This window comes from Taeniopygia guttata, chromosome 3, assembly GCF_048771995.1.
Source record: "Taeniopygia guttata chromosome 3, bTaeGut7.mat, whole genome shotgun sequence".
NCBI classification, from domain to species: Eukaryota; Metazoa; Chordata; class Aves; order Passeriformes; family Estrildidae; genus Taeniopygia; species Taeniopygia guttata.
In genome coordinates, this window is record NC_133027.1 from 65,656,984 (window position 1) to 65,681,863 (window position 24,880).

General features: G+C 37.3%; 1 protein-coding gene across 6 annotated transcripts in view; it reads right to left on the reverse strand.

Moving 5' to 3' along the window:
* Positions 1-24,880, reverse strand: part of PDE7B (phosphodiesterase 7B) — a 169,553-nt gene that overhangs the window by 103,479 nt on the left and 41,194 nt on the right. For all 6 annotated transcript variants that reach the window (XM_072927033.1, XM_002194363.7, XM_030269577.4 and 3 more), the window contains one exon: positions 11,811-11,871. In XM_072927033.1, coding sequence (XP_072783134.1) covers positions 11,811-11,871 — 61 coding nt within the window. The remainder of the gene's footprint in view (positions 1-11,810; positions 11,872-24,880) is intronic.

Below are 24,880 nucleotides of genomic sequence, written 5' to 3' on the forward strand. Positions count from 1 at the left end.
GAGATCTCTGGAGGCTGCTCTTAGAATATAAGGTTTATTAGGGATGGTGAAAGGTCTTGCTTGGAGCTGCCAGACGCAGCACGTGGCAAGTCCTGAGGTGATGGGGGAGGGGAGAGACAAGGGGTAGAGAGGATGCTCTAGGAGAGAGTGGAAGTTCCAAGAGAGGGGAAGTTCCAAGAGGGCGTCTGGCCCCTCAGAGACCCCTTATCAGGGGGTTTCAAGGTGGGCTGGAACAAGACTTGGGCCAATGGGGTTACAGGCACTTGATATTTCAGGGGAGAGTTACAGGTGTGGGATGAACCATACATTTTGGGGGTTGAGATGGAACAGTCCATTTGACTTTTGGACCTATCTGTAGCTAAGGGTATTGTCCAGCCAGTAGGGGGGATTGTTTTCATCCTGGCTGTACTAATGTAAATCTTTTGCCAGGCAATTATATTTATCCATCCTTCCCGACAGCCTGTCTCAGCCGTCAAGGTTCCAGAGCATTCTGGGACTTAACAGTCATGTATCTTAACTATAAATTTGTCTTCCTACTTTTGGAGAAACCTGAAATTTAGCTTGTGGGGAGGAAATGCACAGGCTTCTTTTGAAGAATATGTTCATACATTATTTATTAACAAAATCTATAACAGGACAAACATGTATATACATATCTATATATATGTATGGGCTATCTTTACATATGGTTATCTAACTGTCTGAAAAGACACTGGAAGTAACTGTCCCTTCTGTCTGCAGGATGATATGCTTCTTGATATGAACGTTATATATTTCTGCTGTCAGTTTATTGCACTGTTTTCAGATGGAGAAATCAATTCTAGTCCACTAATCCTTGCTTTCTTCTAGTCTACTAATAAAGTGTATGATCCCTGTATTTCTGAGTCCTTTAATTAGCACTTTCTGTTATAAAATGAAAAGATACATCAATTATAATTTGTCCTAGATATGCATGAATAAAATAGAGGATCTTATTATTGTATGTCAATAAACAAAGCTCCGCAATATGAATAATTCCTTTGAATTAAGTGTTAAATTAAATTTGCTCTGTATTGATCTATAAGCTCAGTGTGAAATCCTGATCTAGGCTTAAAAATAATTTTACCTTATGTTTCAAAAAGGACAAATTTCTCATTGGGCTAAATCACATTTGCCATTCCCCATAAACCTCTCCTCATATGAGTGTATAAGAGAAATGCCTGATAAAGTTGTAGGTTGCATGCACTAATTGATGGATTGTGTACTCAAAGTAGGCAAACAATAAACACACGCTTACAACCCATCATAAATTATAAATTATATACATCCTAAACATTCTTGGCTGAATCTTAACTGTGCTGAATGGTCCTGAAGGTAATTTGTGGCTACAGAACTCTGCATGTTAGAGCATGTTGGGTTGAAGCCCCAGTGGGTGCTGCCTCTCTGTCAAGGTTCAGAGAAGAAGCACAAGAAGAGCAAATTGGCCAAGTTAAACAGCTGCAGCGGAGGCCCCCAGGTCTGCACTGTGTATGCTTTGGAGGATTTTGTTTGGACTACTTCTAATCTATGTCCATGGATTAGATGTCCAGGAGCAGCTAGAATACACTAGAAGTGCTCCCAGAGCACAGGGCTTGCTCTATTACATGTGAAAGTTGTCCAGTTTATCTGTTACGGGACTGCTTCATAATGCAAACCAGAATTTGCATACGTTGGGATAGGATTTCAAGAACACACTGCTGAGATGATCTAAAACACTAATGTGTACACTTTCTTTACAAAAATCAGCTCTAGAGTACCCTCCATAAAAATTCTACTGTGGATTGATATTCACAATGTTGTGAAAATCAAAACCATATTTGACACATTAATGGCAGAATTTAGTCTTCATATCTAAAGATTTCACCATACAGACAAAGTTTCCTCACATGGGACAGTGTGCTGAATCCCTTAAGCATTTAAAAAATACTTTGTCATGTTTTCAATTTACTTTATTCAACTAAAATTCAGGAGCTATTCAGATGTCAGAAAAAGGTCCTGCAGCTATGTCAAAGGGAGAGAGAGAGAAATGAAGACTTCCCAAAAGCAATGAGGAAAAGAATTCAGTTAATAAAAACAATTTCCCACAAATACTTTTCTACAAATATCCTGAAAACTTGAGACTTGATTTTATGTTAAAAAAACTATCTTGCAGATGAAGTTGATTAGCCTGTTTTTCTATTATTCCCTCCACTTTAAACCTGAGAGCTTTGAACACCATGAAAAACAGTGTAATCCAGGAGTAAGACTATTCTCCTCCAACTACTCTCATCTACACTCCAGTTTCTTGAGGAGTCAATGGGGAGAGTAGGATTCCTCAGACCAGTTTTAGACACCTAAGTCTGAAGAAAGCACCTCTTTCTTGTTCTTTTCTGTTACAAAAGGGATGATTAGATGATGGCTGTAGACTTTAAAATTGAAGGTTTTTTTACAGATGTTCACAGACATTCTGCTAGATGAATTGTATCCCAGCTGTCTTCAGCATTACTTCCTCTGCAGAGTGAGAAGAATGTCCTGTGAGGGAATTCCACTAGGAGAAAACTCTCTGAACTTTTCTGTAAGAAATACATTAATTTCTTGGCATAGCCAGCTGCAATTCAGAAGTTCCATTGCTTGTTGCTAAATAGAATTTCCATCATTTACTACCAATATTCACAGTCACACTCAATGATTTTATAAGCCCAGAGCCTCAAGTGTTTGGAACAGATCAGTGCTAGACACTGTGACTGACCCTGGCATGCAAACTTATGCATCTCTCATATCTCAATCTACTCATTTTTTGGCTCCAGTGAGAGTATGTAAATACATGCTTAAGTAGTTTGATGATCAACAGATGATCTAAGAAAACAACTTTATGCTTTAAGAAGTATGAGATGTACAAGAAGACAACAGATTATAATAGAAATGATATTTTAATATTAAAAAATTTAAAAGGAAAAGGAAGCTGAAGCCATCAAGGAAAAACAGTTACCCAAATAACCAGGAAAAAGAACATCAGGACTTTGATTTGGTAGCTTACCTTTTTTATACTAGAGGTGAAAAAAAATTCCTACAAATATTACACTGCCAGTTCTCAGTAAGAATGAGAAAATTATTAACAACATTTCAGAGCAGCAAAAATGTTTAGCTCCAGAATATGAGAATCTTTATAACACAGAGCAGAGAGGAATATAGGAAAATGCCTTCTTAACCTGAGAATTTTATGAGCATGTACAGTCAGAAAGTGAGTGCTTGAAAGCACAGGAATCCATAGCTTTCTCAGACATAAATCACTATTACTAAGGATAGATACACAATAATCTGTAGGACAATAATCTGTAGGATTCTGTCTTGCAAAGACTGTGAAATTCCAAGGCATCACCAAGTAATAATTAAAGAAGCAAAGTTTAATTGCTGGAGATGAGCTCAAATGACAAATTATAAATCTGAACCTTTTAAATCTAATTTTGAAAAGTTTAGCTCTGGAGACTTCATTATACGCATGATATCATGAAAGGATGGCTGATGTAAAACTATGAGTAAGTGTTTTCTTCTTCAATTTGGTTCCCAATTTGGAGATCCTTTCCCCCTCCCCATCTTTCAAGAGAACGTTATTATAGCAGCATGGTTAGTCACAGCAATTTTCTGTACAGTAAGTACTTTGGGTGAACGCGACCCACTCATAACACTTTGGACACAGAAGATGGGAAACTACGTGAATGCAGTCCGTGTTTGGGCATGAGGTTAGGCATGAGGAAAAATCAAACTGTGAGGAAGCAGAGTGAATAGGCACTTGAAATCTATTTTCCAACAGGGGATCAGCAATAACTCATGTGACAAATACCATGAAACAACATATGAGATCATCTTAAGTAAATCAATCAAGCCACTGTTCCTCTGCTTTTCTAAGAAGTGCTTAGTTAAAAAGGAAAAAAAAGAAAAAGGAAATGTCTGTGGAACAGAATTCCAGGTTCTTCTTGTCTTATGTGTGTGTGCCCCCCAGATGCAGGGGCTATTTCTTATCCTCTTGCAGCCATAGCCAGCATTTGTCCTTGTGGAGGGTCAATGGATGGAACCGAGTGCACTTAATCCCAACCTGGGTTACCTTTATTTTGATAGGTAAGAAAAAAGTGAGTGCTCTGAGGTTTAACTATTTTAGGATGATGAAATTTCAGAATTAAAAGTTTAACCTCTCACTAGATTATTACATAAATGGGCAGCAGAATGCAACCCTTCTGTTTGCAACATGGTTTGGACAAAAAGGGAGACACTTGGTTTTGCTGGTAGAATTTGTAAGTATTTGTAGACATGCTTTGAGTGCAGCTTCTGGATAGGACTTGGAAACCTGTAGCTTTTTCCTAAATTCTCAGACAAGTCAAAAAATCATTTTGATGGAGTCAGGGGTTTGGGGTATCTCTAGCTGGGTGACTGGAGGGGTTTTTTTTTAATCATCTCTTGAGGTTTTGAATCTCAGCTGGATCTCCTGATCCAAATGAATGGCTTTTGCAGACATGGGCAACACAGTAACACTCTCTTCTCCAGAAAGCATGTGCTGTGCATACATTATAAAGATGCTGCCAAATCTTCATTACTGCATTCTCTACAAGTGCCCTGACACCCCCATCTCTTTCTGTACCAGGGTCAGACATAGGATAAAACTATATATGATTCAAGTGAATGTTTATATGATAGAAAACCAAGAACCCTAAATTAAATTTAGAAAAGTGTTTTATACTCATGCTCTGACAAGCATGGACAAGGCCAGTTTTTGTCTCCTTCAGCACCCTTCTAAAAGGTAGAATACTGCAAGAGAAGTAGTTTCAGTCTGACCTGATTTACAGGACAGAACAGGATAAACAGGTGGTCACTGTCACTCAACTACCAGCCTATATAATTACCTAAAATAGTAATTAGATCAAAATTACTTGAATAATAAGATGTTATTAGAAAAGTGCTCTTTAAAATATTCTTAGGGCATCAGATTTTAATTTTTTTTTTTTTTATAATTTCTTACCCAAAGTAATCAAACAGTCATGGAAGTAAATGTTTGATTTACATTCTTTGTGGTTTTAGGCAAAAATCTTGTCATAGAAAAGACAATGAGTTCCTCTTTGTTTAGCCTGAGACCGTAACATGGTGATGAAGTGGCACGATGATGGCGTGTGTACACCATAAAGTCCGTGACAAAGGCATTGCTGTTGTGTTTCTGTCTCCAAGCAATACTCCCATTGGAGTGGCAGCCTGGCATCTTGGTCTTCCACATCAAGCATGGGGTGATACCCCAGGTCTGGAGCCTGCTCTGTGACACTATGGCCAACAAGTCACGAGAGTACTTGGAGAAAACAGGTGAGATTTAGAAAATGCTTTTCAGGAAGATACAGTCAACTTGCGGAGGAGGTCTTAACTGACATGAAGGAGCAATAATCCTCTGTTTCAGCGGTGGTAAGGACACAGAGAACCCATTTTTAAAAATTAATTTACAAGCATAGATGCTGTGACAGGAGTTAAATCTTATTTTTAAATTGTGTTAATATACTGGAATGCTATTTTAGAGGAAAAAGGGAAAAGTGTTAGAAGTTATTTGAAAATCTCTACTCAGTTGGGTACAAGAACTACAGTTCCATAGATGCTATCTATACAATCCTGTTTTCATCATAATAAATATTCTCATCAGAACAAATTGTTTGTAGGGAGTGGTAGTTGGAATATGAAATGTAAGCGAAATACCTGAAGCACTGACTTATATGTTAAAATTTGAATTTAGCTACATTAACAGGATATCAAAAGGAAACATGGTGTTTATCTTTCTGCATGCATTCACACCATTTCTTTATAAATGGAAAAAAACTTGCTTCTCTTCATCCTGTGTTGTAAGCTGCTCATGAATAGAAGTCTATCTTTTTGTAGCAGACATCCTAAGCCTCTCCCTTCCGACAGCTATGAATTTCTGAGTAATCCTGATGGGCAGTGTAGCAACAAGCATGGATTTCTTCCTAGTCACTGTAGATTTTAGGCCTTTTCCCAATATATATATATGTTGCTTAATGTTACAAAAATTAATTCCTGTATTTATTTGTGTCTCATTTGCACAGATAGAATACTAAGTCGGCATAAGGTCAAGTACAGGTGTAAGTCTTCAAGTGACTGGGATATAAATAGTCCATATATTTGGCTATTTAGAACACCATTGCTCATGCATGACTATCAGTTGCAGGAGAAGTTTTGCATGTGCAAGAGATATAGGGTCACATTTCAAATGATGTCAGAGAGAGCTCCAGGAATGGCTCACAGGTTCTTCATTAGTGCAGAACCATCTTACTTGATGCCTCATTTCTTTTTCTCCCTTTGCTGCAGGGCAAGTTGACACATTTAATTACTCTTCAGGATTTTTTACCCATTAAGTTATTTAGTTACTCACCTGATCAAGTTTGCAAAGTTGTAATAGATTTTTTTTCTGCCACAAGTGAAGGTGCCTTCAATGGTTATATAAGGCAGGGACCAGCCAGCCAGAGCCTCGCCAGTACCCCTCTCTCCTGGCTTTCAACACAGTTGTTATTCCAGTAATGTCTCTCTCTCTCAAGCTGTGGCTGCCAACTCTGTTCAAATGTGTGGTAGTTTCCTGCTGTGGGCAAAGAGCCACCAAGACTGAAGCTGGATCCACTGAACTAATTTCATGGCTAAATGCCTATGCGTTTACCCATAACTCTTCATAGGCAATAAATGGTGGAAGTATGCAAAAAAAAGTTTTTTTGGGGGAGATGAGGCAGCTAGCCACCTCTCTGTGCTGGAATATGAAAAAGTTTGTTGCCTCAAAGCAACAAAGTTATGGACTAGTAGTCTGGAGAATTGAAAAAAAAAGGTGGCACTACATCAATTTTTTTTAATAATTGCTTTTTTTTTTGTTGTTGTTGTTGTTTTTAATTAATTTTAAACAGCTACTTGTGAGGAAACTACTTTTATTCCAAGCAAGATTCATCTGTCTGTTTTTGCAAGGATTAAGTCTGCGCCAAATGGGAAGCAAAACTCAGCCACATCATTCCTGTCTGCATGGAATTTACAGTAATGAAAAGAAAGCACCTGAGCCTTTTGCCATGGGGCGTCTGGAAGGTTTGTGTTTTAATCATACTAACCAGCTCCTTAAGGAGGGCCATTCACATTTCCCCTGGAAGAATTTCTGCAGACAGCAGAGTTGGCCAACAAGAGTGTGACCTCTTCAAAATCTGCCTAGCATTTCGTTAAGAAGTAAAGACTAAATCTGGTAGTGAAAAACTGCTTGCTGGAGTAACAAACTAAATAATTTGCACTTATCATCCATCCCCCCTACTACACTATCATCAATCAGGTTGAACAGATTAAAACCAAAGGGATTGTTTAATTTTCTATGTGTTGTTATAGGTTCAACTGCCTATTTTCTATACAGCTTATAACCATATCTATTCTTTATAAACAGGTAATTATTTATATAAACAAAATTGCATACATACATACATACATACATACATATATATATATATATATATAATTGAAGTTTCTCTTATAGTTGGCAGACCTCTTTGCTTCTGTGCTAGTCCTAGAGACAGCTATGGGAACTTATTTTTTCCCAGAGAGATTCTTAAAATTCAGTGGTCTCCCATGTAGAGGTTACTGAGTCAACTTTGTTAACTGAGCTAGTTAAGGAAGTGAGAACCAGTTAAGTTGCCTTAACTTTGGACTCTTACAAGCTTGTATACAATCCTTCCCAGCAGAGTTAATTAGCTTAGGCATCCAACCAGCAATTTTCACAGCAAACTAACCCAATTATCTCTGCATGATATGATACTGTGCTATGTCTGAGCCCAGAATATGTCTGTCTGCATATGGGAAAAATTAACCTCAGGTTGTGCCATTGAAAATAGCAGTGGGTGCTCTAGGGAGAGGGAAAGTTCCCTTCTGCCTTTCATAATAAGAATCTCTAGACTGATAACTACATAGTGAGTACATTTCTAGAATATCAATTTTTGTGCTAGCTATAATTTTTTAAGTCAAAGTCATTAAAGGTAAAGAGCATGAGGAGCCCAGATCGCTAACTTCCAGAACGCAGCATAAAGCAAATGTTTTTTGACACCCTGTTCAGCATTATCAGACAAGTTTTCATGGCCAAGTGCCCTCACTAACTTGATAACAGTTCCAATTAAAGTAGAACAGTTCCGATTTTCTTCCTTGCCCTGGAAGATCTTGCTGATGATCTGCCATTGTCTCCTGACAGACGTGGAGACTCAAGGGAAACCTCTGATAACACACTTCTATTGACAATGTAATATTTTCATTACTTGTGTTACTGCAGAACTTCAGCCCCATTGTACTTATAAATTTATTCTTCTTTTTCCTAAGTGAAGAAGCACTTATCTTCCCATTTATCAAAGGACAATGGATGTGCAGGGTTTAAAGTATTATCCAATGCAATACTTAAGAAAGATGTGATATATTTAGGATCTGAACACTTCAGGTTTTCAATGGGCTAAGGTGGGCCACTGAACAACATTCTTCTGTGACAGTTATCAAAGTTGAGTTGCTTTAACTGGTAAAACTCATTGTCCTGGTTTTGACTGGGATGGAGTTAATTTTATTCTTTGTAACTGATACAGTGCTGTGTTTTTAATTTACTGTGAGAAAGTTGTTGATAATGCACTGATGTTATAGTTTTTTTCAGTAGAGCTTGCTCTAAGTGAATGACTTTTTGGTTTCCTAAACTCTGACTGTGAGCAGGTGCACTGAACTTGCCAAAGGGATATTCCATCATACAGCATCGTGATCAGAAAATAAACTTGTGTTTCTGTGTGTGTGTGTGAAAGGGTGTTGGCTGAGAGCTGCCGATCACTTTGGACAGCAGGTGGTGAGCAGTTGTATTGTGCATCACTTGTTTCTTTTGGGTTTTATTCCTCTCTGTCGTTTTCATTACCACCATTATTATTGTTATTATTATATTTTATTTTGTTTCTATTATTCAGCTGTTCCTGTCTCAACCCACAAATTTTTACTTTTTTCTGATTCAGCTCCCACTGCAGGAGGGAAGGTGAGTGAGTGGCTGCATGTTGCTTAGTTGCCAGCTGGGATTAAATCATGACACAGATAAAACTGTAAAGAGACAAGCATAATATAAAAAAAAATAGGAGGGAGAACAGAATTTTCTGTAATGACTTTAGTGAAGATAATTACACTAACACTAAACATATTTTGGTCAGAGCACATAGCTGTTATCTTTTATATCCTCAGGAAACACTGCTAAGTGACCATTTAATTTTGTTATTTTTTACACTTGAATTATAAATATCCATCACTGATACTGAAAGATGAGGCATTAAGCTGATTCTATGCTCTTAATCTCAGATTGAGTGATATCTAGTCAGTGCCTTGAAAAGTTACCTAACTTCACTCTAGGCATTGTAAACATTTTGTCATTTTTTAATCTATTATTTACTGTTTTCCAGCAGAAGACAGGATTTTTACTGCAAACCCCTCTTCCTCAGGCATTACAGAAAAATAATTTCATACACATAGTCCATGTTACCTCAAGAAATGTGGACTCAGTGGCAAGCCTGGCATTACTTCTAAAAAACTAAATTTGAAGCTAGCCCAGAACCAGTAGTATAAAGCAGATACAGACATTTTCTGACAGAACCAGTTACTGCCATTTTAGAGTACAGCTTGATAATGTACAGTTTCAAATATGGACTGATCTTGCATCAAAGATCCCTGAAGAAATACAGACAGTACTCCAGGTTCCTGTGTTTCTTCCCTTACTAGGGTAATTATCCTCTTGAAGTTGCTGGGACTTGCCCTCTAGATTTCTGTCACCACTGTGTCACTGTTACATTAAATGACAGCATGACAGTTTCAGCCTATTTCAAAGACAGAGCAGCCAAGAAAGATGCCCCTCTCTGAGGGCACACTGTGCTTTGTTCACTGGCTACACCCACAGACATTAATAATGTCAGCTTTGCATTGATCAGTGGCAAACCGTGTTACATTCTCTTGGAAATTCAATTTCCTTGTAAAATATGAGACTGGGCACTGCATGACATGTTCAACACAAAGTCTTAGGCCTTTCTGGCTGCGCACTTTCTGGTTTCTGCTCTTCCCTAAAAGTTCAGTATGAAAGGAGAGATGTCCAGAATAGACACCCTCTGGCTTCACAGCACTACCAGAACCTCAGGGATTTCTGTGATAAATTGAGACAATGGAGCTTGTCTCCAGCTGTCACTCTCAGAGAAACCATAGTTTCTGCTGTGTTTGTACTTTGGAAAACCTTGGGGTGAAATAAAAAATTCTGTGTTATATATGACACTACAGTCCTTAATTTGTTAGCAGCATTGAAAAATAACAATAGCAATCAAAACATATACAGAAAAATTAAAACAAGTTCTGAGAATCAGTTACAGCTTTGGCATGTGCTCTTGGAGTAATTTTTACAGTCCTAGCATCTTCATTACACAGTACAGCATATGTTCTCATTCTTGTGCATGTATATACTAGAAGACATAGATAAGAACGTATGTAATGGAAACAAGATCTTGTTCTTCTCACTTCTCCTAAAGAATTGTTTGCACTAAGAGGGATATCAAGCTCCCAATTTTGGACTCACTTGTTCTAAAAATGCCAAATGAAATGATGAACCAAGTTGTGCAGGAGTTTTTTTTTTTTTCTCCTCTCTTCCACCGCCCATTCTTCCCCCTAATGCATAATAAAATTTGCATGGATATAACTTCCTTAGAATTAGAGTATTATCAACTCAATTGTATTTACACTGTAGATTATAATTGGCATGATAAAGGATCACAAGTGTATCCTTTTTTGTCAGCTTGTTCCATTAAGGACTTCTAACCATGGATCATCGATGTAACAGATCATTATGGCCCATTGTGTCAGTTCATCAGTTGGGATCTGTGCACTACAGGCATGACAGATTTCCTCTGCAGCAATTTTAGTCTGTTGTGACAATAGGATTTAATGAATCTAAACAACAAACACATAATCTGTTATTACAGAGCACAGATATGCACCCAGATGGGAATAAATTTCCTAGACACTGCCAGTTGCAGTTTTAAAAATTGTGGCTATTTAAGTCTTCATGTTATTAGATGCAATGCTCTAATTTACAGCATATATTTATCTCTTCCCTGGCAGGTCAGAATTTAAGGCTTAATCCTGCAAGTGTTCTGTGATTTCATTTCTTTTTCTGAGTAAACATTATCTCCTAGGTTTTTAGACACATACTCCCTGCCTTTCACTGTGATACTAGCCATGCTATTAATGTTTCAATACCAGCATTACAGGTGAAATTAGTGAATAGCAGAATATTTTTACATTGTTTCTAAAGAATAGGCACTTCTACTTAATATGAATTTCTACAAAGCTAAACCAGCGCAAATATCTAAAACCACATTTACTGAAATTTCCCTGACTGATGCAGCTGAAAGTCTGCTTTAGAGACTTTTTATACATGCCTGTTGAATTAATACTGTCTTTAGAAGAACAAATTTTCAGATTTTGAATATAAGTTATGGACATCAGCTCATCAGAGCTTCCAATTACAGTGTTGGTACTGCTATGTTTTCATCTACGCACATGGACACTACTGGAATATATGTACTTTGTTTAAATAATTGAAAGTTCATTGCAAAGAATATTTGCATGAGGATCACATGTGGATGAGCTATGTAAACGCCATTGTGGATCATCATGGTCATTACCATGTACATTTAAGAAGAAATTCCCAATTAAACATATTTTCATATCCATACACTTGAATAAAAAATGGAAGAGATTCTTACCCTTACCTAGCATGCGAACACATTTGGCATTCTGGTCAGGACTATCAAATGAGATTTCTCCGCACCTCTGGGGGAAAAGAAAGATATATTTTATTAAAGTCCCTGTGATAGCACCCCTGTCCTCATTCTCTGATACCTGTCTTTACGTTTTGGAACCAGAGATGTTCAAGACACATTGTAAAAATATCAAAATGAAAGCTTTTGCAAGTAGCCAAAGTTTGAGGAAAAAATTTTTCTTGCAACACTGTACTCCAGGGTGTTTACTGAGGAAAACTAGGTAATGTCTTACTGCCTTTGGATCGGTCTTAAGCTAAGACTGATGTCTTAGCTTAATGCCCCTGTTATTGAGGGTGATTGTCTCCCTGTATATTCCCAGTCAAGGAACATCATTAGAGTTATGATGAGAATACAGAAGTGTTACCTTGTTTTTGAAATAAAGATATCATTTTTGAGTTTATGCAGACAGACCTGTCAGTTTAGCTGCCAGGAGAAACATAATTGATGTGGCTTATGGGTTTGATCCAGCTTCAATTAAAGACAATCAGTGGGCAGATCCACTAACTTCAGTGGTGGTTTTTTCAGGTGCTACATAAAAGATTCAGTTTTGTATCACTACACTCAAAGCTCATCAGAGGGGCTTAAGGACAGCCTCATATTTTCTAGGTAAAAGTGGCTTATACTTCCTTATCTATGTACTTATGGTTTTGGTATTCATGACCAAATGGGAATAAAAGCAGAGTGAGTAAAGTTTGAAAAAATAACCTAGAGCTGTCCATTTCCCTTCCTCTTTCTTTCTCTCTCCTATGTACTTTTTTCTTTTCAGCACCTATGGTGAAATTATTAGAACTGGGGGTTTGTTTTGCTTTCTTTTCATTAATAAAGGTGACATTGCAGCAAATATTAAAACCTACAAACCAGGTAAGTAAAAAACCTCAGAGCATCAAAGAAGATGAAACACAGCAGCAGTTTCATAAATGAACAACACATTTGGAACTCACTATTGTTAAAAACTTTTCACCTCCCTCACACTGAAATAAACACAAATAAACAAACAAAAGTCCCACACAGTCTTTTTATATATCATTACATCTAAAAAGAGCAAACAGATGCCTGTATTAACCTTACTAGGTGGGAGCACATACTACAGAAACAATGAAAAAGAAAAACAACACCTTGCATTTCAAAGTTAATTTTATGAATGCTCTTATACCAGCTCCTTGTCAGGAGAAACAGAAACTTGATATTTATTCTTCTGAGAAGAATGCTAAAATACAGGCATCTTTTCACAGAAGTCTCCCAGCTGCTTCTTCTCAAGCAAGCATACTTAGACAAACACAGATGGTAAAAAGCATGTCAAAATTCACTGCCCACCTCACCCCTGGATTATGGTGCTCTCTGAAAATCTTTGGTTATTTTTGATTCATTCCCTCTGAGGTACTGTATGTTCCAGACATATTTATACAAACTTCACATTTCAGGCTGGCAAATGGTATCTTACAATATCTAACAATACTCACCAGTCCTAGCGTTATGAAATTGGGAAAATGGCTAATGTTGCCCAGAGCCAGCTAACATCCCACGGGATCCATTGTGATGATGGATGAACTTTGAAAACTTTGCAAGTAAGATTCAGACAACTGTATACAAGTTCATAGCCTTATCTGAATTCCTTTTATGCCTACAGTCCACAGAAGTGGTTGAAAATCATTTTACAACAGTCAGCCTAGAAGATTTTTCACCACTACCACTGCAGCTGGAAATACCAGGAAAAAAAGTTTCTGCAGCAATTTAACTTCTGTTGCTAGAAAATGTTCATATGTACATATCAGTAGGGTGAAAAATAAACTGTTACCAAAGTTCTCAGAGCATCAAAAAGGACCTAGATGAATCCTGGATGAGTAAAATGGCACAGAAATACGGCAGGAACTCACTTTTTCTCATCCACGGAATAGGGCTGTTTGCGCACTTTTGCTGTTAGCAAATGTTTTCCATGAACAAGAAGTGAGGAATGATTTCAAGATTTAATCTTTAGGATTAAACTGGGACTTTACCACAAGCGCTGTGAATTCCTTCCAGGACTGGATAAGCTTCCTCTGCCCTTTTCCTGGCTTACTTCTTTTTCCCATTTAGGTTTGTTCTGCCTGCTTGTACATGGTGGTTGGTACTATGGGATGTGGCCAAAAGTCTCTCCAGACCCAATCCATTTCCAAACTAATCTTACATCAGCTGCCTATTCCCTCCTGAAAACATCTAAGCTGGCTATAGAGTCGGTAAAGAATCAGTCAGAGAGAAGAAATAGGATTTTGGCATTAGATGCTGCTTATTCTACTTTTTAATTTCAAACAGTCAGAAAGCAGAGAGAGAAGGAGGAACAACATGGGACATACCTGATTATGGGATACTTTAAATCTCAGTTTGGGCTTCATGGCTGGGCCTAGTATAGTATTGGTTGGACTGGCTCTGCCATAGGCGATGTTGGGCTGGTGAGTTCACAGAGGCAGTGCTGCTGAAAATAATGCCACCAGTGTTCAATGTCTCTGAATTGTGAGAGCCTTTGTTGTTGAAAATCTTAAAAGAACTGTTGTGTTTTGAATTGGTCAGGCTTAACAAAGAAATGGGTAAATACAAGTAAAATTCAACCCTCCAAGTTGTCATTGTACATATATTTTGAATAACCAGACTCTGGACTAGACTGGGTTTTGTTTTTTTTCTTTCTGGAGAAAATGAAAACATAGATGATTTCAGTTAATAATATTTTCAGTAATAGAGGTGCATTTTCACATAGAATTGCAGCCTGCAATTTTCACATATGTGAAATTTTTTTATATTTATGTAAGAAAATGAATTAATAAATTACCTACTCTCTACTCCCTTTTTTGAGATCAGGTGCATGACATGATATTAAGCCTTTTACAAAAGCTGCAATGGAAACACTAACTGGAATGGAACTTACATATCCCCATGGAAAAGAGACTGAATCATGGAGCAGCTGAAAGTGGAGCTTAAAATAAAACAAAGTGAAAAATGAGAATAGGGACAAAAGAACATGGAATTCAGAAGAAATGTGTCACGAACTCAGTAAGGTAAGTGAATTGGAGAGCTTGAAACCAGCCTGGATGACTCTGATGGCCCAGAACCACTTGTCAGAAGAGGGAAATACTGAAAGGCATGGGCACCATCTTCCACAGAGAGAGGCTCTGTTGGAGAAGGGTGCTCTCAGGCAAGATGACCATTTAGCAAGATACTATGAGGAGTACACGGGAAAATGGGCAGCCATCTACAAGAAGCCCTGTACGGAAACAGTGTAAGTAAAACTGCAACACAGCAGGGCATAACTGGCAGGAAAAAGGTTCATGCAGAGAATGGATGGAAAATCTTCTCTGTGTACTAATGCAGTAATGTATCTCATGTTACTCCTCTGGTATTACGTGATCATTCATAGGTTGGATTTCCATTTCCAGCATGCCTGGACTCACACCAGCTGCATTTGGGGATTTGAGATATGTAGCAATAAACAGGGTGTACATACCCCAGCCAGAATATGCTCTTAGTTTGTTAGGGGGTTTTGTTTTCTTTTTTAATGTTGTGGAGAAAATTTTACCAATGGAAAAACTGGCTTTGAAGTAATCCTATTCAACTCCTATCTGTATGGTAAACTAATGCATTACTCATTTTAAGGAGGAAGATGCAAATCAAGTAATTGAAATACGTGGGTCTAAACTCTTTTCTATGACAAAATTCAGCAATTAAATGTCTGAAAGTGTTTTTCATGAAAATTGCAGTAAGTGGCATGTTAATTTTCTACTTATTAAAGGCATATAATTAACACTGATCTAGCATTTAACTATTTTAATCTTGTTAGATTGTATAGTGTTTTAGAAATACAGTAGGAATTTTTCTGGCATGAAATTTGACCTTTTTAAGCTGCAGATAATCAAGTTTTTTAAAGCCAGTTTAAAAGGTTATTGGAATAAGAACCATATTTATACGCTTCTTCACTCTAATTTGTTTTGTTCTGCATGTCCTGAGTATGGTGTTCAACACATGTCTCTTCCAACATGGCAATAATCAGGGAGGTACTTGATGTACACGATCAGCCAAACATGACAATGAATATTGCATCATTTTCTTTTTGCAGGAGGTGACAGGGATTATTGTACCGCCAAACAGAGGAGATGTGTTAACTGCACATTGATTGCATGCCAAATATTTTTTAAGGATCTATTGATTTCTGTTTTAAAAGTAACCTTCAATTAGTATGTTTTGCTCTTATCAATAGTAGATGGAAGTAGATTCCACATAACAATATAGTGGGGTTAAAGAGCTCTTTCTTTATTTCTTTTTTCCTAGAGTACTACATATAATTTCTTCTTCCTTTAGAAAAGTCAAAAGGTGTACTCATAAACAACTGATTAAAAGAATTAAAGGCAGAGCAAAAAGCTTCTATGCTTTTATGAATAAATGGATAATCTCAGAGGCAAAAAAAAGCTAGTGTTATTCCTATTTCTGTTTTCCTGTTACATTCCTTTCCCCATTACCTCTAAAAATTACATAAATAATTTTCTCTAGCATGTAAAAACATCATTCTATTTGCCTAAGGATTATTGATGTAAAATCTGCTAGTGTGAAAAACAATGCTGCTTTGTAAGTCTTAGCAAGCTTCCATAAAAACAACAGGCCACTCATAAATAGCTGAAATCTAGAGGCAGTATTTCAGAGTCAGGCCACATGCCTTTCATCTTCAGGCTGCATGGGAGGACTTTTAAGGTTAATTCACTTGATAAACTATCAGAGTGTAGGAACTGTAGGGTATCCAAGATATTGTGCTTCCCTTTCTGCCTCTCCTCTCTGACAGGGACAAAAGGAAGTACAGAAACTACAAAAGCAGACAGATGTGTAATGTCTCTTACCTGAAGCCTTTCTGCTATCACCTCCCCCAAAATAAAAGCCTTGTAATAACATGTAGTAGTTATTAAATCAATTTTTATGCAAAACAAGGAAGTTCCCTACTGATACTCTGTAATCTTGAGATGCGCTTAAATGTCAGATACTTCTCAGTTTTGCTGAATCTCTATCCATGGTCTTTGTTGGCCTTAGCAAAGGAAATAAAACCACAGTTTTTATTTGTTTAGAGACAAAAGCTCCTTTTCTCTATATCACACTATATTTTAACAGGTCCTATTTGATTAATTTTCTCTGAAGACAGTAATTGCAAAAGCTTACCCTATTCATGTGATCTTGAATTGATGACTCTGCATTCTTCAAGAATTTTACTTAGCCTTTCTTACATAAAAGCATGTGTATAATGAATACAGCTTGAGAATTACATGTATAAATTTTCCCATTGGTAGCAAACGCTACCATAATCTTTCAGCTAATGAAATTTCCAAGATCTATAAAAAATTGTGATTGGTTTTATGTACTATTTCCCAAGGACTTAGTAACAGTTCCCATAATAATTATAGATAAAATATAATACATGAAAATTTAGACCTACTTTAGGCAAGTTAAGGGTTTCACTAAACTGGGCTGAAAATAACTACACTTCTTTTGAACTGGCATTTATTATGTCTATGTCCATCGACTTACAACTATGCTGTAATCACAGCATACTGATGACTGCCTTTAAAATACTATTAGAAGCCAGAATGCTACATTTTTTGCTATTAAAATTACTGCTATTTCATGGCAACTATTATGTTGCAGTTGTACTGCATTTCATGGGTAAAGTTTCCAGCTTCCCTATTTAGTATCAGCATTGAGGCATACTTAAACTGAAAATTCATGTTCTATTAACACCTGGATGATTTTCTGCAGAGTAGAATAGATATATCTGGGCAGACTTGTTCAGAGAGTTCATCCCTTTCCAAGTTTTCCCACTGAAAGGGAAGGTTTCTCTTCCCTCCAAGAAATTAAAATGTTGCTCAAGTAACATTTCAACACTGTCACTGTCAATCTCCAGCAGAACCCAGGCACTGCATTTCACTCTGGAATCTACCATGCTATAGACCCTCAGCTACTCTGAACAGAAGACACAGCAAACTAAGTAATTGCAACTAAATTGAGCAATAATTGCCAACTGCCCATTGCTGCCAGTAGTCAGCATCTTGTTTGTGAGCTAAATAGCCTGAGGTGAACCTTTAGGCAGTTCATTTTATCACAAACCTGTGATTTAATATGATTAAGAGTGGTTTGAAATGGATTAATGTTGCTGGAAAATGGATATAGCAGTTTAACTGCTTTGTTTTCTTCTTGAGTCAAGGAAAAAAAATTTAACAGCATGTGACTTCATTAGGGAGGCGCCAGCAGCCCTGACCCCCATGAGAATCTGTCAGTGTTTCAATATGGCATCCTTACTTTTAAGTGTTTATAACAGGGACACTGGGAGCCAAATACAGAATTACTAAGCAATAAAAATGTTGAGTTTTATTAAGCAGTAAGTTACAGTCGAGTGTGCATTAACGGGTGAGGCACAACTTTCAGGCATGTTCTGAAGGGGTGCCATCATTCAAGAAACATTAAAGAGCAGACTAGTTTGTAACCCTCATGGGATGAACCTGTATTACAATTAGTTTTCTAGTTTACATTTAAGAATGTAAAACATCTGTAGATTACCTAATAGATCCTCCCACCACAGAAGCAGTTCTAAGTAGGAGGGAAGATGGGAGGGAAATATCAGTATTAGGGAAAAGGCAAATATGTTCTCTCTATTTATTGTTGCTCTGATGTGAAACATCAAAGTTCTTTGTATTTAAATCGTTTCCTGAACCACATAATTATCTTTCCTCCTCTGAATTGTAGAGCTGGGCTGTTCTCCTAGTTGCTTTCCATGGTCACAGCCATTTAAACTTTCACTTTCTATTGGAATATGTAATGGGAGGAAAATATGGGATTAATTTGTGAAAATTTAGGTCTCAACTTCAACCACGGGTTTTTGTCACATAATTCCCACCTATCTACTGGATCAAAGCCTTGGAAGCACCAGCTGACTCACCACTCTCTCCAATAAGCAAATCAAAGGTCTGTGGGAGAATGAACCTCCTGAAAAGTCCCCTCAGGCTGTTCAGATCAATGTGGGATGAATTTTGGCACCTGCTTGTTTGTGTGTGCCCACTACATACCATATGGATTTCAAACAAAAGCTCAGTCTCAGGAAGGACAGGAAGACTGAGTGCCAGTGAGTTGACACAGGCATCTGCCTAACAAGACCGTCTACCTGAACACTTCCTGAGCGGTACCAAGAACCAGTGGCCACCTGCTTCTCAAGAGCTGGGCACTCCTGGTTCCCTAAAACATTAGAATGTACTGGGGCAGTCTTGTTTCATCCTTTCTAGAGCTTAATTTTTAAGGAATAGAAGTTGGTGAGAACAACCCATGCCAAAAGCATACCTACAATTAAGTAATGTGCCCATGAGTCCACTGCTTTCACTCACTTTCTGGCACACTTAGGTAACAGAACTGGCACTGGACCAAACAAACCACATAGGAGAGAGTTAGAAGTCATCAAACAAACCTGAAAACACATGTGGAAGATCTTGTCAAGTTGACAGCTTCAGCAGAAGTGAAAACAGAGCACTTAGAGGGAGAAGGCAGGAAAATGCTTTTCCCTAGTTCCTTGCTTGTGCCCCACACAGTGCCTGGGTCTGAAGGCAGTAATCCATAAGTAATCCGTAAGGAACTGGGCAAGAAAACTTTGTATGAAGGAAGTTCCTTCTGCAACACTTTGAGGCTCTGCAATGCCTGAAGGAGCCCCAGGCCCAATTTCTGTGCAAAGAGGACACTACTAAAGGATGGCCACAGGCCCTCCTTTGATTAGCTGTTTAGATGATTTCAATGCGTCACGACATGAATAGCTCGTGTCACACAGTATCTCCTGGGTTTATTGCCAGCCACTTACCCAAATTTGATCCTGGTTATACTTTTCAAACATTACATTTTGAGTTCTCCTGCACTGTACTTGTTTTAAAGCTCTTGCCACTACAAGCAGTATTAATATTTAAGTGCTATCTTCAATAGTTCTGCAAAATTGGCCCGGTAACAAATTTTTTGGGCACATGCCCAGCATGTTACCAAACACATATTGGAAAAATGGGCATCTATTTAGCTTGTTAACACATGCTTCTACAGTCATAGCTATTCATTAGAAGTACTTGTTGAACTTACATGCAATACTCATTGAATATCTCCCTCACTGGGAGATTCAAGAACTTTTTTGATTCAATCCTGTGCCATGTGCTTTAGGATGTGCTCGAGCAGGGAGGTTGGACCAGATGACCCACTGTGGTCCCTTCCAACCTGAGCCATTCTGTGGTTCAGTGATACTCTTATACCACTGCATCTTAGAAGAGGAAATCAAACCAAAAAACTGAGTGACCTTAACACCGAAAACACAGCTTTTATAAACTCAAGTACAGCCAGCATACATCATGTTTCTATGTGCGGAACATATGGAGCTAAAAAACAGTAAGTGTTGTTTTGACAGGAAAAAATTTGCATTTTAAAAATTTTCATATTAGACATTGTGGAAGAACATCTTCTGCATTAAAGTGTTATTGGTACTAATGTCTCTTTTTCAACTTTCAAAGTGGGATTAATAACATCTGGAGCCATACAAATGCCATTATATCATCAGGAAATACTTAGATACTACTGCAGTAATCCTTATGAACATATTTCAGATACAAAAAATCCACATTATTTTGACACATTAGCTACTGTTTCCAAGGTTGCAGTCTTTTGGAGTAATACTAAGAAGACTAATTTTCTCCCTGAAAATAATTCCCAGAAGCAGAGTGTTTTGTTTTGTTTTATGTGTGGAACCATCAGTATTAAATAGGTCTATTGATGGCAAGTATTGCACAAAACTGCTCTTTTCTTTCACTTCTGAACATATTCTGATTATAATCTCTTCACCAAGACTACATCTATGCTTACCCTTGAGAAGGTAAAAGAAAAGGACAAAGTACCTACAAATGTTTCTTTTACCGTGGTAAAACTCATCGTAGGAGTTCACACAAGGAATGAAACACCCAGGAGTTTACACAAGGAATTAATTGCCCGGGTATCTTCCTTCTTCTCTGGTAGTCCCAAGGCCTTCCCAAGTGATTTGCCGGTTGAGTCTTTCTACAAAAATTGTACAAGCTTTTAATTCTAAAGAGTCTTATTTTAGACTGCATAAATAACTGGAATAAAAACCAGCAAAAACACTTAATGGGAACAAAATGTTCCCTGGTCTGCACTCAAGGTCTTTTTGAGCCATCAATCTCTAATCTAGAGAAAATAAAGCCATCATGGCTTCACAGCTATCTGCAATTGCTGCTATAATCCTGTTTTGAGAGCAGATATTAAAACAAGTCTGAAATTTTATTATAGAATCACTTCCATAGGTAATTCAAACAATATCCTGATCATATTGGAGGGTAAGAGACCTCTGAAGACACTCTACTGCAAGCATTTTACCTGCCAGTCTTTGTTTTCTTAATAAGTTTTCATAAATAAAAAACATTAAAATATTTTAGACTTGATTATGAACAACTGCATTTTCCAGTAGAAATAAGAAGCAGAAAAGTAGAAATATGTACCTCACATTTTAACTACAACATACAGTAAAGCACTTTATATAAGAAAGGTAACATTTATTAAAATAAGCAGGATACAAATTAATTTCATAGAATACCTCTCTAAACTGGCTTTCTTTGCAACAGAAACAGGATAAAGGAAGTAGTTACTATTCTTTCAGACTTTGCTAAGAGGCGACACCACCTACTATTTATGTGATCTAAATAAAGGTTAAAGAAGGACTCAGTTGAGTGTGGTTCCCTCCTTCCATCTGGATTTGTTCTCTTGAAGAGATGTCTTCCTGCTGTAACTAGTAAACCTCAAAAATTTTGCAAAAGAGGCAAAGACGTCTGGTGTTACTCCCTATCTAACTGGATACTGCTTTTTGGGGGGAAAACTGAGAACTGCACTTCATCTGTAGAATCGAGAAATGTTAACCTGTTAACCTCTGTTGTCATGGGAATAATCTTAGATTGCCTTTTGGCCTGCCCTTGCTCATATCTTCCACTATTACCTGCCAAAGTCAACATGGTGAACATTTCACTGGTGGAGTTTCTATCATATATCTCCTACCTGTTTATACAAAACCAGACAATCCATTTCATTTTTAGTATTAATCAATTTGATTCTGACTAATACACATGGCATTATCTCTCTTCAGTGTCTGTTACCACTCTTATCACCACACAGCTGAGTTTCATGCAGTGGGCATATCAAGCAGTGTGACTAATACCTGCATACATAGTTTATTCTTTAACTGGTCCTCCAAAGCAGAAACTGGCTTCATTATCTATAATTTTGTTCTCAGAAGATTTTATTCTCAGATCTGTTAGGTTTTGTCTTGTGCTATTTAAGTGTGACTGCTATTATGTATTTATGTTAAAGATGGGATTCAAAACCAATTGGTTTTGATTTTTTTCCTTTAATTCCCAATTTTTATATGATAGGCTTCAGGAAAAAATAATTCTCTCTCTATATTTTCAAACAATTGCTAAGATACTGAATGTCTTACTAAGCTATTTATTTAAATGAAGTCTATTGGTAGAAGTCTGTTTTATAAAACTCTCAGGATTTAACATGAACATAATATTTAAAACTATGCTGGGCTTTTTTGAATCTCACTTGAGGGAACTGAGCTCTAGATTTTTTCTAGATGTGCATAAAGAAAGAGAGAGAGAAATTTCTAGGGACTTATTTAACCCACCTGATTACAGAGAAAAGCCTGGATGCCTAACTCGTCATCAAATGCAGTTAGAAAGATTTAGCTGACTCTTAGTGTAAACACTGGCTGCACATATGGATCCTAAAATCAGCATGAATCCTGAATGTTAGAAGTTGGATCTGCACAGCTGGAAAAATATTTTCCAGTAAGGTGGCTGTCAGGGAAGCAGAGCTAAGGGAGTTGCCAATGGTCTCACTGGGATGTGGGATATCCAGAATGTTTGGTCATAGAGGGAGGGCAGCATGGACTGTTTAATAGCTCTAAATTCATTGTGTTTTGTAAAGGAATTAAAAAGATGTTTTTAATACTGCTATGGCCACCATTATTAGGACTAATTAACCACTTGGGAAGAGTATGAGGTGAATAGCAGAATACATCTGCAAGGCTCACTAACAGCCAAAGGAAAATATGCCATTTTCTTCACAGTAAAAAGAAAACCTTTTCTGAAGCTAGGGGTAAATCCTGTTTTTTCCTCTCAGCTTTAAAAAATGATAAAGCAGTAAGTAAAATAATGTTTCCCATTTTCCTATATTATGTTGTTATATACCTTTATACATAAAATACAATTCTTATAATGAAGCATAAAAATACATTTATAATTTCACGGAGATAAGGTTTGCTGAGTAAATTGTACTTTGTGGGAAGCAGTGGTATATTTAGAAGTTGTGCAGTTCAGTGATTGAGAGCAAGGAGAAGAAGCACTTTGCTTGCCAGAACTGGCAAGCACTTCTTTTTAAGAATTCTCTTTTGAAAACATTTATACATTATTATGGTATCTTTAGTATTTACATATGGCACACCTTTGTCATTATTTACAAATGAGTCATGGTTTCCCATATATTGCAATATTCCTGAGCCACGTGACTGATAAAATTGCACATATTACAAGTGGTTCATCCACATAATTTTTACAAGGAGGAGCAATGACTTTTCTTTACAGCTTTTAGAAACTTTGTTTAACCTTACTTTCCTAGCATTTTAAAAAATTATTTCAAAACAGATTTTACATAATACATAAGTAATAAGTTGTATCTAATTGTCTTTGCTGACTTTATTTTGAAATCTTAAGGTGCTGTTCATTTTATTCTACATGATCTTAATTAATAACTCGGGTGAAAATTCTGCCCAGAAAATTCTGCCCAGAGACACTTCTCCTATTTGAATGCTGGCAATGAAACGTTAACCTACTGACTAAAGTGACTGCAGCAGCTGTCGCGCTGAGCCTGACAGAAACAATATAATGAGTTTTAAACATGTCTCTGCTATTGAAAAACATTTGGTATCTCTTGTGATTTTTGTAATTGTTTCCTTGTTGTTCTTTCAATTTTTTGTTCGTTTTTTCTTTACAATATTATTTTACATTACCCTTGAGGCAGGCAAGACTTTGCAGTTAGGTACTGTACAGATGGGAAAAGGAGGAAAGCACTGCTTACACAAACTTGCTAAAGGTCACCAGCCCACTCAGAGAGCAGGGAGTAACATTCCTGTTGCCTGTGATTCTGTGTGCTATTTCTTACATGAACAGTATGATTACATTTATCTTGTTGAGTAATGGATGACTAAATACAGGAATTAATAGTGATGAGCACTCTCACCTTATAAAGGCAACTAAGCAACTTAGGCTAGAAAAATCAGATTTGAGGGGAGGTATTTTGAAAACAAATGTCACATCAGATCAGAAACTCTGAAGATTTTATTCTTGAAAGGCACCTGGGTGACTTAAGAGCATGGTTATTAAAATAGTCCTGTGCTTGTTGGGTATTTTCTTCCTTATGAACCTATAGCAAGTAAATCCAGCACATACAGGTAACATCTCGGTCAGCACGGGAGCCTCTGTTTGACCCTGATCTGCAGAGGGAGTAAAGACCCTGGCTGATACAACAGTGGTTGTTTGTCTAAAGATGACCGCACAAACCAACCCCCACACTCCTCCCTCCCCATCTGAAAGCCACTGGATAAGTCCCTGGAGTATCAGCCAGAATCACATATTGACAGCAAAAGGAACTGTGGGGAGAGGGTGAGCACTGCCAGCACTGCAGATCAGGTGGTGTGTGTTGTATTTTGTATTGACACATTCATTTTGCATGAAACTATTTTGATTTGGACAAAAATGTGTATGAGGATTTCCCTTCAAGGGGAAACACAGAAGGGCTTATCCTGATGAAATTTCTGTTTCCAGAAAAATCAGATTTTGTAACAAGATCTAAAACTGAAACCAAAGAGATTCTAATTTTGAAAACAATCACCAAGCAGAAACTCCTTAAGTTGAAAAAACCTCTAAGTCAAAATAATCTTC